This window comes from Rhinopithecus roxellana, chromosome 18, assembly GCF_007565055.1.
Source record: "Rhinopithecus roxellana isolate Shanxi Qingling chromosome 18, ASM756505v1, whole genome shotgun sequence".
Lineage (NCBI taxonomy): Eukaryota > Metazoa > Chordata > Mammalia > Primates > Cercopithecidae > Rhinopithecus > Rhinopithecus roxellana.
This window is the reverse complement of record NC_044566.1, coordinates 1,143,474-1,161,802: the sequence shown is the minus strand read 5'-3', so window position 1 is coordinate 1,161,802 and position 18,329 is coordinate 1,143,474. Positions and strand designations below refer to the sequence as shown.

The window sequence follows — 18,329 nt, the reverse complement described above, 5'->3', positions numbered from 1 at the left end:
ACAAACTAGCACTGAATTAAATGTGTCAGTTTTGAAAAACGAGGTTTTTATAATTTACACCACCTCTAAGGCACTTAACAGCTTTAATATGTTTTATCAGGGCCCATTGCAGCAAAATTTGTTTTATCGTAAAGCAGTATTTTATGCTAAAATAAAATAGTTCTAAAAGTTGTTCCCACCACTCTTTATGAATAACTTCTCACTTCTCCATGGCGAAAGAGGACGGACCACAGCAAAACTTCGGTGGAAACCAACAGCTCCTGGAACATAAAAACTGGGGTTGTTTTTAATCTCTCCACCCTGAATATCTAGCACCATTACTATATAATAATAGGTGCTCAATAAAGGTTTGTAAATAACTTTATTTTTAATCCTTAAACATACTAGAAGAGTCCATAGTTGATTCCTGGTCATGCAACGGTTTATTTCTGTATTGTAAATTATGTATTGTTATGTATTATTTCTGTATTAAGAGAACTCAGACTACAGTAGCAAACATCATGGAAAAAAAAAACAGCGCTATATAGTTTGCAAAAGCCTGTTTTTTTAAAAGTTTAAATGAAACAACCGACGTTTTGAGGTGGGGGGATGCCCTGTTCTCTCTTGGGAGCTTTCACAAGCAGCCAAATAGTATAGTTACCACTGTTTTACGTACAGAGAACAAGAATTAGGGGGTATCACTAGCCAGGGCACAAAGTGATCTTAGGTCTCCCTCAAGACAAAATCAACTGGCGTGCGGATCAGCTGCTTGCAAAGAGCATCTGCTCCTGAGGCCAATAGGAGCCGTGTGTACTCAAGACCCTAACCAGGATGCTCCAGGTCCCGCCTCCCTTGCCCCGTGGGGAGGGGCCCTCCTACCTCCCATCGCGAGCCTGGCTGCGCCGGCGTGCTAGGGCCCAGTGACGGCACGGCCTCGGGTCTGCCCTGCGCCTGCGCGGCCAGCAGCTGGCGGAACCGGCATCTTCCCGCGCCAGCTTCCGGCTTAGCGGCTGAGCCTCAGGGTTGACGTTAGGTGGGAAGTGTGTGGGGTGGCAGGTGGGGGTTGGGGGGGAAGTTGGCATGGGGGTGGGGAATGAGATGTGGCAGGTTGGGGGTGTGGAGGGAGTCAAGTGTGGGGTGTGGTCCAGCAGGCGGCGGGAAGTCTGTGGGGCAGCAGACCGGGGGGAGGTCTGTGGGGCGTCAAGCGGCGTGTCTGTGGGACGTCAGGTTGGGATCTGTAGGGTGTCAGGTTGTGGGTCTGTGGTGCGTCAGGCGGGGGATCTGTGGGGCGGCAGGTAGGGGGTGTTCGGGGCGGGGTTTGGGGTGTGTGTGGCGGCAGGAGGAGGGGGAGGTCTGTGGGGAGCCAGGCAGCGGGTCTGTGGGGCGTCAGGCGGGGGTCGGTCTATGAGGCGGCAAGCAGGGCGTTTGTGCAGCGGCAGGTGATGAGGGTTGCCGAGTTCACAGCGCTGTAGACTGCGCCGCATTAGAAGCCTGGCCTCTTGATGCTGTGCTCTTATCTAGACCCAAGCCCCAGGTCGTGGGACGAATTCTCCCATTTTTGACTCCCTAGAACTGTGTTGCCTGCTTTACCTGCGTACATGCTGATGCTTTCTCATGGCAACCCCGCAGGAAACCATCCAGATCTCATTTTACAGCTGGGATTCCCTGGTTCACGGAGGTAACGGAGCTTGCCGAGGCCAGGTATTCACTGGGAATCCGTTAAGTGTTGGGGAGAGTAGGGGAAACGGGCAGAGAAATGATGTTGACTCCCTCGGGATTTTCCATTTTCCGAGAGGGTACAGGGGGCATTGGAGCGGGAGAGACTTTGGGCTTGGAGGGAATTACTTTATTTCTTTTCTTACACTTGGTTTTTCTTTAACTTTTGGGATCCCAAAGCCCTTCTAGCCTCTTTGTCCGCTCATTTCTTTCTGCTGAGATTATCCCAAATTGTCACTAAGTGCTGTGGAAGATAGACAACTGTAAACCCTTTGTTTCCTAGGGAAACACAGCTTGTCAAGGGTTGCGTGAAGGATACTTCAGTTGTATTAGTCACTTTCTCCTTTTTTTCCTCTGCCTTTTTTAAGTGCAATAACATAGCACTTAATCACCTTCCATAGTCTCTTACTTCTGAGTAAAACCTGCCGGTTTGTTTTCATGTGTCACTTCAGGACAATTTAGTCAGCAACTGAATGAATGATGAATCGTTATTGTGTACTAATTGCTTGCATTCATACTCCTGGAAGCTTTGCTTATTGTTAAAGAGTGAAGCTTATTCCCACCTTTTTATCTCCTTAGTATTTTACGATATTTGTATTTTAAATGTTGCTTGGATCAGCAAGCATTATAGTATTAAAATTATCAAGACTTACTACTTTTTAAAGCACATTTTGTAGGTTATCTGATCGTATCTTCATTCTAATTTCTAAATAATTTTTAACCCCATTTTATACTTTAGGAAACAGAAGCTTAGAGAAATTAAGTAATTGCCCAGTATCACACAGCTGTTAAATGTTACTATCCACATTTGAACTCAGATTTATTAGAGTCCGAAACCTGAGCCATAACCAGGAACCTCCTCATTTGTCTTATTGCAAAAGGAATGAATCAGCTAAAATCCTCAGCATCCAAAAAATAAAATTAGTATGTAAAAATGAATGCAAGGCCTAATCTTTGACTTTGTATGCCATTGTAATGAGCAAAAATACTTATGCTAGTTTATAGCAATTTTGGAATCCTTGTTATCTGTGTAGCCATTTTAGGATACATGTGTATCCACACCATTACCTACATTTTGTCATTATAAAGTAATTTAAGTCCTTGCCTGCGATTTGTTGAGCAAAACTTTAACTTTGAGACCATATAGAATCTATAGATACATGTGTAGAAACTATATACCAATATTTGAACATTAAAGAAATATTAACCTACTTCATTTTACATAGTTTATATAGAAATTGTAGATCTAGCATTGTGTACTGTGATGTACTCCCTTGAGGGGGCATATTTTGAGAGATAGGGCAGTGAACATACATAACCAGGTGTTACAGTCAGTTATGCAAACCAGATTCAGAGAGAGGAAACAACAGTATATTCAAAGATAAAAGTTTCAGAAAAGTGGTCTCTCATGGGTTTATCCCTTGATCTAACCTACTCAGTAGAAGTTGGGTTTCCTTTGTCAGAAATTAGACTGAGAAGTGCAGCTTTTTTCTCTATAGGCCACCAAATGGCTGTTGTGAACCATTGCCAGGGCAGTCAGAGCTCCTGAATATTTTTAACCAAACTGAATCTCACCCACTGTGCGTCTGCGTGTGTGTGTGAGTGTGTGGTATGTAACCAGACCATAGCTTTCCCTAGTGTGCTTATCCAGGAGTTAACTCTAGGTGTTCAGTAATTCATTCAGCAAACTTCCTACATAGTCTGCCACTAGTAGCACAAATTACAGCACAATTTCTGGCCTCTAGAGACTGACAGTATAGTAAATGTAGTATTGTAATTAGCCATTTGATTTATTTTACTGGATACTAGATAATGTAGCCTTGTGCATGTGTGTGTGGCTCATTTGTTTGCTGTGATGGAGAATTGGAAGATGGGGAGTCACATGTTCTCTGCAATGTAATAGATCTCCCCACTCCCAGTAAAACTCTGACTCCACTGCCTGAGATACATGGTGTGCCAGGAGGTGTCTGAAACCACAGGATAAAACATAGTTTCTATTCATGGAGCATACATTTTACTTGAAATCTATTTTTGGAAAAGGTATTTTAACATTACATAGTTTAAACCATATTAAAATTAATGTATTTATCTTCCAGTAGAACTTGTATGAATATTTAAAACTAAAGAAATTTACACTTGTGAAATTTTAGGAAATATTCTTGCCCTAACTCAGCAAGGTACCCATTATTTCTTCTCTGACTTTAGCAGATACTTTAGGGAAAAGCTCTCCCCTCAGGACATTTTACGTTTGTTTTATTTTGTTAAAGCACCTGAGCACTTGACATTTTATTATACTCAGTTTCCATTGCACTCCCCCCAACCTTTATTTTCTTTTTCTTTCTTTCTTTCTTTCTTTCTTTCTTTTTTTTTTTTTTTTTTTACAGAATATATGTTCTTTTAAAGCAGAAACATGCGGTATTTTCCCCTGGCATGGTGTATGTAGCACATTTCATATGTAGTCATTAAATACTTAGGGAATAACTGGCCTGGAAATATGAAAAAAATAAGCATACTAATAAATTTATACTTATAAGACAGTAAGTAACTATGGTAAAATAGATAAAGTGAGGATTTTATGGGTAGGGCATTTTGAGTTGGAATTGAATGCTGGTGTGATTTGGCATAGCTAGCAGTGAAGAAGTGAAAGGAAACATAGACATAGGCTTTGCTTGGCTGGAAGAAGAGGCTACCTGTGTTTTCCTTTGTTTTGTTGTTTGATTAAGGGCCCTGCCTATGATTAGGATTTCTAGGAAGTCAAATTTCAATTCAGCAAATGAGTGATTTGTTATAAACATCTGTTTGAAGAAGTTCATTTCTGGTGCTATATGGTAATCTGACAGGGAAAGAAGAGACATACGTGAAGGGCCTTCCCTCAGAAGCTCAGAAGTGATGTGAATTAAGCCTGATAAGTTTTTTTGTCACCATTATTAGCAATATTTGTTTGTATTATGTGCTAAATAATTAACATATGGAATAATTGGAATGTAAGGAGAAAATTGAAATGATTTCTGTATTATAAATACAGGAAATAGCTATACAGCTGATGATACTTTTCATAGTAATTTCAAATTAGGGTTGAAACAAAATAGTTGTTATTAAATGCAGAGGTTGAAAAGATACATCATTTAGAGCATTGATCTATTTAGCAAACAATAAACATTTATTGTGATCTCAGTGATCATTGTAAGGTCTTTACATTAAATATTTAGTTGAATCTTATCTTTTACTTAAAGTTATTCTCTCTTTGCTTTACTAGTTAAACGAGAAGATTCATCACCGCTTTGATGGCTGCCTCACCAACTTCACAAACTGTTGCATCTCACGTTCCTTTTGCAGATTTGTGTTCAACTTTAGAACGAATACAGAAAAGTAGAGGACGTGCAGAAAAAATCAGACACTTCAGGGAATTTTTAGATTCTTGGAGAAAATTTCATGATGCTCTTCATAAGAACCAAAAAGATGTCACAGACTCTTTTTATCCAGCAATGAGACTAATTCTTCCTCAGCTAGAAAGAGAGAGAATGGCCTATGGAATTAAAGAAACTATGCTTGCTAAGCTTTATATTGAGTTGCTTAATTTACCTAGAGACGGAAAAGATGCCTTCAAACTTTTAAACTACAGAACACCCACTGGAACTCATGGAGATGCTGGAGACTTTGCATTGATTGCATATTTTGTGTTGAAGCCAAGATGTTTACAGAAAGGAAGTTTAACCATACAGCAAGTAAACGACCTTTTAGACTCAGTTGCCAGCAATAATTCTGCTAAAAGAAAAGACCTGGTAAAAAAGAGCCTTCTTCAACTTATAACTCAGAGTTCAGCACTTGAGCAAAAGTGGCTTATACGGATGATCATAAAGGATTTAAAGCTTGGTGTTAGTCAGCAAACTATCTTTTCTGTTTTTCATAATGATGCTGTTGAGTTACATAATGTCACTACAGATCTGGAAAAAGTCTGTAGGCAACTGCATGATCCTTCTGTAGGACTCAGTGATATTTCTATCACTTTATTTTCTGCCTTTAAACCAATGCTAGCTGCTATTGCAGATATTGAGCACATTGAGAAGGATATGAAACATCAGAGTTTCTACATAGAAACCAAGCTAGATGGTGAACGTATGCAAATGCACAAAGATGGAGATGTATATAAATATTTCTCCCGAAATGGATATAACTATACTGATCAGTTTGGTGCTTATCCTACTGAAGGTTCTCTTACCCCATTCATTCATAATGCATTCAAAACAGATATACAAATCTGTATTCTTGATGGTGAGATGATGGCCTATAATCCTAATACACAAACTTTCATGCAAAAGGGAATTAAGTTTGATATTAAAAGAATGGTAGAAGATTCTGATCTGCAAACTTGTTATTGTGTTTTTGATGTATTGATGGTTAATAATAAAAAGCTAGGGCATGAGACTCTGAGAAAGAGGTATGAAATTCTTAGTAGTATTTTTACACCAATTCCAGGTAGAATAGAAATAGTGCAGAAAACACAAGCTCATACTAAGAATGAAGTAATTGATGCACTGAATGAAGCAATAGATAAAAGAGAAGAGGGAATCATGATAAAACAACCTCTATCCATCTACAAGCCAGACAAAAGAGGTGAAGGGTGGTTAAAAATTAAACCAGAGTATGTCACTGGACTAATGGATGAATTGGACATTTTAATTGTTGGAGGATATTGGGGTAAAGGATCACGGGGTGGGATCATGTCTCATTTTTTGTGTGCAGTAGCAGAGAAGCCCCCTCCTGGTGAGAAGCCATCTGTGTTTCATACTCTCTCTCGTGTTGGCTCTGGCTGCACCATGAAAGAACTGTATGATCTGGGTTTGAAATTGGCCAAGTATTGGAAGCCTTTTCATAAAAAAGCTCCACCAAGTAGCATTTTATGTGGAACAGAGAAGCCAGAAGTGTACATTGAACCTTGTAATTCTGTCATTGTTCAGATTAAGGCAGCAGAGATTGTACCCAGTGATATGTATAAAACTGGCTGCACCTTGCGTTTTCCACGAATTGAGAAGATAAGAGATGACAAAGAATGGCATGAGTGCATGACCCTGGATGAGCTAGAACAACTTAGGGGGAAAGCATCTGGTAAGCTCGCATCTAAACACCTTTATGTAGGTGGTGATGATGGACCACAAGAAAAAAAGCGAAAAGCTGCTCCAAAGATGAAGAAAGTTATTGGAATTATTGAGCACTTAAAAGCACCTAACCTTACTAACATTAACAAAATTTCTAATATATTTGAAGATGTGGAGTTTTGTGTTATGAGTGGAACAGATAGCCAGCCAAAGCCTGACCTGGAGAACAGAATTGCAGAACTTGGTGGTTATATAGTACAAAATCCAGGCCCAGACACGTACTGTGTAATTGCAGGGTCTAAGAACATCAGAGTGAAAAACATAATTTTGTCAGATAAACATGATGTTGTCAAGCCTGCATGGCTTTTAGAATGTTTTAAGACCAAAAGCTTTGTGCCATGGCAGCCTCGCTTTATGATTCATATGTGCCCATCAACCAAAGAACATTTTGCCCGTGAATATGATTGCTATGGTGATAGTTATTTCGTTGATACAGACTTGAACCAACTGAAGGAAGTATTCTCAGGAATTAAAAATTCTTACGAGCAGACCCCTGCAGAAATGGCTTCTTTGATTGCTGATTTAGAATATCGATATTCCTGGGATTGCTCTCCTCTCAGTATGTTTCGACGCCACACTGTTTATTTGGACTTGTATGTTGTTATTAATGACCTGAGTACCAAAACTGAGGGGACAAGGTTAGCTATTAAAGCCTTGGAGCTTCGGTTTCATGGAGCAAAGGTAGTTTCTTGTTTAGCTGAGGGAGTGTCTCATGTAATCATTGGGGAAGATCATAGTCGTGTTGCAGATTTTAAAGCTTTTAGAAGAACTTTTAAGAGAAAGTTTAAAATCCTAAAAGAAAGTTGGGTAACTGATTCAATAGATAGGTGTGAATTACAAGAAGAAAACCAGTATTTGATTTAAAGCTAGGTTTCCTAGTGAGGAAAGCCTCTGATCTGGCAGACTCATTGCAGAAGGTGGTAATGATAAAATACTAAACTACATTTTATTTTTGTATCTTAAAAATCTATGCCTAAAAAGTATCATTAGATATAGGAAAACAATAATTTTAACTTTTAAGATTGAAAAGACAATAGCCCAAAAGCAAGAAAGAAAAATTATCTTAAGAGTGTAGTATTTGATCATTTTTTATGATTAAGGTGAAATAATTAAACAGTCTAAAGAAGAGGTGTTCTATAATATCCATATAGAAATAAGAATTTTTACTTAAAGATACTAATAAGATACATTTAGAAACTTTTAAAGTCATGAAAAGCATTAACCTTCTCAACAGTATATTCTAAAAAATCAAAACTTTAATAATAGTTTTTTATCTAATAAAAACATTGCAAGAAAATAGGGTAGAATTGTTATAATTGGACTTGTAAAAATATGTCTTTTTACTCAGGGTTAAAATGTCCCTTTTAAATGTGAAATGTAAACAAATTTGTTTTTTAAGGTTAAGGCCAAATGTAATAATAAAACCCTGTCAACGATGGTTTTAGCTAAATTAGAGGAAGTTGTATGAGACTTAATGATCTCAAAACTTAAAATTGAATTGGTTTGATTAAAAATAAAGCTTGCAATTTTAAAAGTAGCTCACATTTAATTTTTTGCATTAAATAGAACATGCTTTAAAGGAAGTATTTTTATGTGAATTTGCATTCCAGTATAAATAGTATTCACAAAACAGAGATTTTTGTAGATTTTATCTATTGAATAGGTGTCAATATGGTATGCACATTGTAACTTTCATTAGAAATAAATTGCTTTGACTTTTAAAAATGACTTTTATAGTTAGATTATTTAAAGTCAATATATATAGTATAATATATGGATTTATATACCGAATTTTGGAATACAACCTATCTCATGACCATATTGAAATGTATGGAATTTGATCCGTGAGATACTATGTGTGCATTATTTTAAAGTAATTAGAAATTTTATCCAAACTGGAACAAATGTGTGTGATTTTGTTATACTTTTTAATTTAAATAAAATGTTTAATGTACTATTACAATAATTTCTTATGTTCTATTCTTTTTAAAACAATTCATAATAGTTGTATCACACGGAGTTTCTGGTGTCAGGAATTTTTTTTTTTTTTTTTTTTTTTTTGAGGCAGAGTCTTGCTCTGTTGCCCAGGCTGGAGTGCAGTGGCACAATCCCTGCTCACTGCAACTTCCGCCTCCCAGGTTCACACCATTCTCCCACCTCAGCCTCCCGAGTAGCTGGGACTACAGGCGCCCGCCACTGCACCCGGCTAATTTTTTGTATTTAGTAGAGACGGGATTTCACTCTATGAGCCAGGATGGTCTCGATCTCCTGACCTCGTGATCCTCCCGCCTTGGCCTCCCAAGGTGCTGGGATTACAGGTGTGAGCCCCCACGCCCAACCCAGTATCAGTAAAATTGTTGACTGGTGCCAACCTATTTCCTCTTTAAGAGCCTTTGTATTTCACATTACCAATGAGCTGTATTAAAAATTTTAAACTTAACGTACAAAATAAATATTTAGTGTAACACATGTATAAAGCAAAGTGTGTGCTTCATTTAATCAGCTTTCCTCAATGAATTTTGAAAATATTTACAATTCACTAAAATATAGCTCCATCATTTAAAATTGTTGTACAATAGTTCATTGCCCTGTAATGTAGCCCATTATTGTTCAAATTTTACACTATTTCACCATGCCACCCATACCTTTTTTTCCTTTACTTTTTTTTTTTTTTTTTTTTTTTTCCTGACAGAGTCTCACTCTGTCACCTAGGCTGGAGTGCGGTGGTGCAATCTTGGCTCACTGCAGCCTCCACCTCCTAAGTTCTAGCTATTCTCCCACCTCAGCCTCCCGAATAGCCGGGATTACAGGCGCCACTAGAATAAAGTACATGAATAAAGGCACTAGGTCAACTATTTACAGGATAAATATTCTGAAGCCAACTGAAAAACACACTTGGCTCTTAATTCTCCAAGGCTATGGTTTCTTGCCAGAAAACAAGACAGCAGATTTACCAAGAACTGCTCCACCCTATTCCATATCTCTGATGACTTAGAAGTAACCTCAAGGAGTTCATTTCAGGCTGATGGCAACTTCTTTAAAAGTCAGGTGGCTAGAGTAGCTGCCTTATACTCATGTGTTTGATCTGGGATCTATGTGAACAGGGTTGCTTTGGCCCCTTGGAATTCTCACTTTTGGGAAAATATTTTGTTTAAAATGTTTAGCTTGGAATTCTTTGAGCCCTAGAATCTATCCTGTAAACAACACTACAATTCACTTTCATTCAGTAAAATAAGTTCTTATGCTCATTAGTAGCCCTTTGGGTAAAAAGAGGGATAAAGTAATCCCTGCCCTCAAAGAACTCACAGTGTATTGACAGATAAAGATAATTTGAATATAAAAGGTAAGTGTATTCCTAGTTAAAGGAATGATGGATTGTCCTGAAAAGTCATATGGTGTAGGGGAAAGAGCACAAGCTTTAGAATCAAGTCATTCGGGGCTCAATTACAGTTCAGCCACCAATTATCTGTTATTTTGAGCAATCACAACTTCTTTGAAACTTAGTTTCTCAAGTTTCAAATGCAAATGACACCTGTCTTGTCAGAATGTTTGAGGACAGAACCATAGCTCCCAGTACATACTAAGGACTCTAGATTTTACCTGCTATTCTTACCCACACCCAGGTTAGTAAGTGAGTAACTGGGGGAAAATGAGTAGAATTTCATCGGGCATAGTGGTATGGAAGGTTTTTCCTGGAGGAGGAGAGATTATAAGTAAAGCCATAGGGGATACAAAAGTGTGGAGATATTTGTAAAGCATTGAGATTTAGGGGTGAGGGAGAGAGACAGGTTAAAGTAGGCTAGGGTAGATTTTGAAAGGTCTGAAATGCCACACTACAGAATATGGACTGTATCCTGTGCTCAAGATAAATGCATAAAGAATTGTAAGCAAGATATTTTAGCCTCTCGTGTAAGGCTTTTTTTTTTTTGTTTGTTTTTATTTCATTTTTTTTTGTTTATTAGACCACTTTCTTAAAGTATGATAAACATACAAAAGGCAGTATATTTGAAGTATACAACTTGATGAGTTTGGAGTTAAGTATACACCTTGTGAGACCACCACATTCAGGCCATAAACTTACCCATTAGCTTCAAAAGTTATCTTCTTCCCTAGTGTTTATTGACCGAGTCCCCACCATGCCTTCTGCTACTTAATGATACACAAATATGAGTGCCTCTTGAATTCTAGGCTTTGTCCTAGCCCTGGACAAACAACAGTAATCAAAGTGGGCAGAAATTCCTGCCTTCGTTGAGTTTACATTTCAGTGGAAAAGAGAGGAAAGAGAAAAATTCATGTTTCCTTCTCTCTCTGATTCTCCCTCTTTGGAGGCTATTTCCCTCAGCATTTCAAAACCATGTATTTTCTGACTGATGCTTCTTTTCACATGCAAGCATTTCTAAGAATTGTCTAAACTTCTAGTTTCACTTTCTGGCTTTTCACTCTTAAAATTACATATATAATGTTCTAACAAAGTCTTTGACCTCTTCATTGATACACCCCATAAATGTTAAGAGCTTGTTGGGTGTTCCTTTAAAGGAACACAGACACTTACATAGCATTCAGGAAAAAATGATAATCATGTTCTGAAGTTATGTATTTGGAGTGAACATTAAAGGAAGAAGATAATCCACCCAACTAGTCAGCTAGATGAACCAAATAAGCATTAGTGATTCTGACTGATAGACATCATGGAGAGGTTGCCTTAGATGGAACACATGCTTCCTTTGATACTTGAAAAAATTTGGAGCACAGAAAAAACATGGAAGCCTTCCAAAATCATTTATTAAGGCTTAGTAATCTTGGTATCACCCTTTATCAAAAATAGCATAGAATGTAGAGTGACCAGAACTTTCATATGTTGCTAGTGGGAACATGCAATGGTGCCACTTTGGAAAACTGGTAAGTTTTAAAGTGATATACCTACTCTGAGACTCTTAAATATGTGATTTGCTCATCTTACTCTGAGTTAATTGTACTTCAAAAAATTATTTAAATGAATATTTGAAACAACTATTGATTGTATAGTTATATATGTAAAACATCCCAATAATTCATTTTTAATTAATATTACAGTTAGAAGAGCAAGAAAGTATTTCCAATATTTTAAGAAATGTGAGGATAATATAATATTAAATATATATTATGGCATGTAGCTGTATTAATAGATTAAATGCAGCAATAAAAAATTGGTATATGAAATTCAAAAGCATTCTTTTTTAAGCAATGAAAACAAAAATAAAAATAGGAGACTTCTTAAAAGTGATAATGCTTCAAAAAAAAAAGCCGGTAGCTTTTGACATTTTAGGATGATGGTGGCAGTGGCATCATAGTTTTTGAATCCCTATAAATTCCCACACAAGAATGAAACAACTGCATAGCAATAAAAAAACCCATGGACAACATCTACAATAGGACTAAGTGATGAATAGATGAAAACAGGTGAGCCGTAATACTTGCATGGCATTCATATGTGTGTGAAGAAAATAGAGGGACCTGAGAAAAGCAGAAACTCCTTAGCAGGGATTTACTGGAAAGCACAGTGGGCAAGACTGAGAGCAGCACCTGAAACTAAGAGGGAGTTTGTTCAGTGGAATAGCAGGTGAGGGAAAGGAGCCCTGGGTAAATCTGAAGGGCCTGGTACCTATGAATTCTCAGAACTGAGCCACCATTGCTTTTCAGGTCAGGACCTCGTAACGAAGAAAAACTGGTGGCAATGGAATAAAAGGTGAGCAAAATTGGGGCAACAGATAGACAAACGAAATAGAAGGTCCACATGAAGGTGAAGAGGAAGCAGCCAACATTTTAGAAAGCAAACCATTATGGTTTTGAAAAGCAACACAAGTAGGAATTCTGTGACTTTAGAAAAATTACCATTAACTACATTTTCTTCTAGATGTTCAGAGAAGCTAAGCTAACCTAAAAACAAGGAACCAAATGATATGGGGGCTAAATTTACACAAATAAGAAGAAAATAGTGTAATTGAAAGAATGCATTTCCGCAGAGAATGAACTCACATAAGAAATGTCCCTAAAGCAGATCAAAATTGTAACCTGTAGCTTCAAAACATCTGAAAGATTTTTTTTAAGTACAAGATGTGAAAGAACAACATATTATTTCAGAACTGGAAAAACTCAGAAATTAGCTGACAGAACTTAGGGACTAGATATAAAAGAAAAAAATCTATGCGCCATTGGAAACTTAAACCCATAGAAGTAATTAATATGTGTAACATAAAACATATTAAACTACATAAAATATTGAACCACATAAAATATCATTAAGTCAGTATTGGTGGGAGTGGACCAAGAAGAGGTCTGGGACATCTGCCTTCTTCTGACATCACCCTTCCCTAAATCTAACCCTTTAAAAGGCATGTAACCTCCTGGTCCTTGGTAATTCAGTAGGACATAAATGTGATGATCTCTGAGGTCCTTTCCAACTTAAACATTGTGGTACATCCAAGAGCCATTTACTGGAAACCTTGAATTAATTTATTAATGCACCTTTTATATTTATTAATTTACCTACTTACCCTTGAGATGGAGGTCTTGGTCTGTCCTCCAGGCTGGAGTGCAGTGGCGCAATCATGGCTCACTAAAGTTTCAACCTCCTGGGCTCAAACAATCCTCCTACCTCAGCCTCTTGAGTAGCTGGAACTACAGGCACATGCCACCATGCCCTGACAGCTTTTCAAAAATAATTTGTACAGATGTGATCTATGTTGTCTAGGCTGAGTTCAACTTCCTGCCCTTCAGCAATCCTCCTGCCTCAGTGGCTGACCTTTTATTTTTACGGTGAGATCTTGAGCTAGTATCCATGGTTGGTTTGGGAGATGGGGCTGGGTGGTGAGCTGATAGAGTGATCCTGGGGAGGTGAGGGAATCTCTATACATGCATCTAGCAACGACTTTTTCAAGTCATGGTTTTTCCAAGGAACAGCTCTTCATTTCCATCAACCTTTGGTTTGGATATATGAGATTCTTCTAACTTATGTAAATGAAATGTCTTTCATAGATGTGATACTTTCACTAATCTCTAACATCGGTATATGTATGAACAAACCACTTCCTAAACAAATGCACCTTCAAGACAAATAATCATGCCCTTTCTCCCCACAATACAATTAGATGGAATTCTCTCCCTTTTGTAGAGAGATTGTGTATAGAAATTCAGGAGCAGCATTGCCTAGTGATTAAAAGTCAAACCTTACTTACATAACTCTGCAGAGGATTGTTGCTCAAATAATAGTAAGTGTTTTTATATTAATGTTAACATGCTTTCTGTTATGGGATAAGATAAATAAATGAAACAAAAATCATGAATTCTTGAGAATCTCGATGAGCTGGAATTTAATTACCCAGTTTGAACTAATGATGGTAAAATGGTCAAAGCTTTTGATGCTCTTAATGAAGAGCACTACCATTTCTTAGATTTTTCTACTTGCTGATTAAGGAATAGACAGACATCTGGCAGCTACTGTTAGATTTAAGGTGTATCCTTGCAGGATATGAAAGGAAATTGAATTCGTTGACTAATATAAGTCTTCAGATTCTTACAAAATATATATCTTAGTATTTAAGGACAAAAATATCATTCAGCACTATGAATTCCTGAAATTCATACTTTATGTAATTTAAAGGAGTAAGGTACATTCTTTTCCTTATGACTCTAACAGGAGTTTCTACAATTATTGGAGCAAGACTTTTGGGGTTTCTGAAACTAAATTACCAAAAGAAGTGTACTGATATTTTTTCCATTTCATTCTGTTAATTATTTCCTTTCTGCTGGAAAGTTGGTATTGTTAATAGCTGTAGAGGATGCTGGGAGTTATGTAATTTAGTCGTAAGTAACAACAAGCTATTTATAGTGTGTCTGGCTTTGGGGTAGTTTTTTTTCAACAGATCATTTTTCAACAGATAGTTTGGGAACCTCAAGGTGTACGAAGATGTTTCCATATAAAGTTAGTAATGATTTTAATATATTTGGCTTTTTATATAAATTGATAAATAACTAAAGTTTTCTTTAAAATTGAGTAAGTTGAAAGCCTCTGAGTAGGAATTCAGTAAGCACTTGTAATAGTTGAGGATGACAAGTGGCGAATGACTCATTTACTGAATCATTTCATCATTCAGCAGAACATCCCATGCTGACAAAGAGGTTATGGCCATTATTCAGTTTTGAATTGTTTTTATTCCTAATCATATACAACTTAATTTGTCTCATAATATATCTTTAGTAAAAGAAGGAAAAATAAGGTACATTAAGATAACACAAGTTAATGAAGAGCAGGAACATAAGAATATTATAAAAACATATCGAGATAATTGTCACCAGATTAATAAATTGTATTCACCTGATCAAAATTCCTATATATCATATCAAGTTTTTCCTAGCAGTTCCAAAAGCAATGTTACACAAAGGAGAAACTATGTTGGTAATCATATCCAGTTTACCTTTTACTTGTTAGTAATAGAACACCATTCATAACCTCAATGTATTTATTTGTAGAGTTGTGTTTGCAAAGAACTCCAAACATTCTCTTTTTCTAGCCACTTAGAGAAAATCCATGACCATTTTCAAAAATCTAATCCACTTGACTTTCTGGAAGTCCAATTTGCAAAAACTAAAAATCAGAAAATTAAAGTATTTTAACATATTCTTGGTGCTGAAACATATAGTTAATTTTTAGCATACATTTAAATATGCAAGGGGATATAGTATGCTATTTTATAATTTTTTCCAACAAATCATGGCTACTTTCATAATTTATTTAAAGAGAATTCAACTGAATTTACTTATTAAAGAAACAAAAATTGGACTTACGAATATTGTTCCAGTTACTATTATGACACAGCAAGTGGAACGAAAACTTAGTGGTATAAAAAGACATTTTAATTACGGTCAGGTATAAAGTTTGTTCACAGTAGGTATGTCTTACATGGTTCTATTATGTCTGGGGACTTAGCTGGGTGTAACTTTCTTCTCGTCTCTTGCTGGCTTTGAAGACGTGACAGAACATGGATCTCACGGCCTCTAAGAATTGAGTTCAAGCAACAGTCATGAGAGTAGGGAAGTGATAGTTCCCTAGTTTATCCTTCAGAAGAGAAAGCAACAGTAGAAAACTAATGTAGATTTTTAGTCCAAGAAGTGGGGTGCTGCTTAACAAATACCTAAAAAGTGACTTGGGAAAAGAGTAAACAGTAGAGTCAGAAGAAAAGTTGAGGTGAATAACACAAGAAGTGTAAGTTACTGAGCAGATTGTTATTAGAAGTCTGGATTTCAAGGTCACTGGAAGTAAAGTCTCAAAAGGAAGCAAGGAACATATTATTGGAAAGTGGGGGGAAGAGGGATCATTGTTATATAGTTCTAAAATCCTTAGGCAAATTGTCTCCTGTAATTATGTAAAAATCAGAACTTGTAGGTGACAAACTCAGTTATAGAGCCAAAGAGATTTTCAAGCAAGGTGCTGGTTTCTTGTTGCTTATAAAATATGGTAAGATTTAAACAAATCTGTTTTTGTCTTTTAAACAAAAAAGAACTAGAAGTTGATGATTTTGAAAATTCTCAGCATCTCCAGAAAGCAAAAACCGCTGAAATTAAGAAATTGCTCCAAAAATATGGTATGCAGAAAATTCCAAAGGTATGATTATGCAAACTTTGCTCAAAGCTCAGATATACCTAAAGATCAGATAATTCAATTTCACATAGTCCTTTCAAGAGATCCTTTTAGATCTTCACAAGCAAGCTATGGGGCCCATAGGAAGGTTAAGCATGTTGTCTTTTAGCCATCTGATATGGTTTGGCTGTGTCCCCACCCAAATTTCAACTTGTAGTTCTCATAATCCCCATATGTTGTGGGAGGGATCTGGTGGGAGGTAATTTAATCATGGGGGCGGTTACGCTCATGCTGTTTTCATGACAGTGAGTGAGTTCTCACAAGATCTGATGGTTTTATAAGGGACTTTTCCCCTTTTGCTTGGCACTTCTCCTTCCTGCTGCCATGTGAAGAAGGACGTGTTTGCTTCCCTTTCCTCCATGATTGTAAGTTTCCTGATGCCTCCCCAGCCCTGCGGAACTGTGAGTCAATTAACCCTCTTAAAAATAAATACCCAGTTTTGGGTATGTCTTTATTAGCAGCATGATAACAGATTAATACACCATCTCAGCAGGAAGATGAAGTGGAGGAAGACTTACATTGCACTGATCTATTGTGTAGCTTTTGTTTAGTGGAATAAACTCAATTAAAATCTTCAGGGGTCAATATTGTTGAGAAAATTATTTTAGCATAAACTCTACCAGCTTGGAGTACAAGAAACAGAGACGTTATAAAATAAAAGGAGTCTGAGGGACCATAAAAATTCTACTGGTGGGAAGCAGTCTCAGAAAACTACTCAGCTGTAAACATATGCTTTCCTTCATGAAAAGAAAAGAACCAAAAATGGCATATGATCTGTGACTTTAGAGATAATAGATTTTAGAAGTTCGAGGACTGCCATGGCATGTACTCAAAGAAGGCATTTCAATAGAGGAAACAGGATTATTGTTGGATTTTGAAAGGGTAAAGCATAGCAAGTCAAGAAAGGACAAATGCATTTTTTTTCTCTAACGCACCTCCTTTTATTACTATATATCGCATCATGTCTGGATCTATTATTTTTCCTTCTCACATCATGTACAAAATTTAATTATACAGTACAGCATTCTAAACATCATCCTAATACACACACATGCGTACATTTAGTCCTAAAAACAACTCTATAAAATAGATACCATTATTTTACTACTTTATAGAAGAGGAAACTAAACCATAGGACGTTGTATAACTTGCTCAAGTAGAATAACCAGATTTCAAATCCAGGTTTGTTATTTCTAGGGTCTGTACTCTTTATCACAGAACTACACATGTGTTTTCTTTTTCAAGCAGAGAGGTTTTCAGCAGTGGACATCATTTCACACATGTCAGTATTAATCTCTGAGAAACAACAGTGATACTATGGATAACAAAAGCAGAAAAGTTTCAAAAAGAAATGGGGTGAGAAAAAACTGTGTAGGCGTACTTCAAATATATTTATGAAACATTCAGTAAACAAAAGAGGCACTGAAGCATAAAGGATTCATTCACATAGAATTATTCATAGTCTCAAAGATCTAAACCCCTTCTTTCTTCTAGACAATGGTTCACAACTGGAGCTGACAATCAAAAAGTATCCAGATGTTGCCACCTGGAAGGGTGTCAAGACTGTATGGTGCTACTAGCATCTAGTATATCCAGGAATGCTATTAAATATCTTACAATGAACAGAACAACCCCCACGAATAGTAATTATCCAGACTAAAATGCCAATAGTACTAAAGTGGAGAAAACTTATTCTAGAATCTTCTGCAATGCGTGAGAGAAGACATTATATTACTTGTTAGTAATACTTTTAGACCATACATATTCACAGCTGTATTGCAAATCAGTGTTCCATTCATAAA

The 18,329-nt window shown here is 36.9% G+C and overlaps 1 protein-coding gene across 7 annotated transcripts; it reads left to right on the top strand.

The window, feature by feature from the left end:
• The first annotated feature begins 937 nt into the window (after window positions 1–937).
• On the top strand, window positions 938–8,811 carry LIG4 (DNA ligase 4). Of its 7 annotated transcripts, none has more exons than XM_030922181.1 (3): window positions 938–1,012; window positions 1,609–1,680; window positions 4,952–8,811. In XM_030922181.1, exon 3 carries the CDS (start codon window positions 4,980–4,982, stop codon window positions 7,713–7,715), a length of 2,736 nt encoding a protein of 911 aa, XP_030778041.1. In that variant the 5' UTR covers window positions 938–1,012; window positions 1,609–1,680; window positions 4,952–4,979; the 3' UTR covers window positions 7,716–8,811. The 7 variants fall into 7 exon arrangements, with proteins under 7 accessions (XP_030778041.1, XP_010383056.2, XP_030778044.1 ...); XM_030922184.1 differs by having other exon boundaries at window positions 960–1,012; window positions 5,032–8,811; XM_030922182.1 differs by having other exon boundaries at window positions 974–1,012; window positions 1,550–1,680.
• The last annotated feature ends 9,518 nt before the right edge of the window (window positions 8,812–18,329 follow it).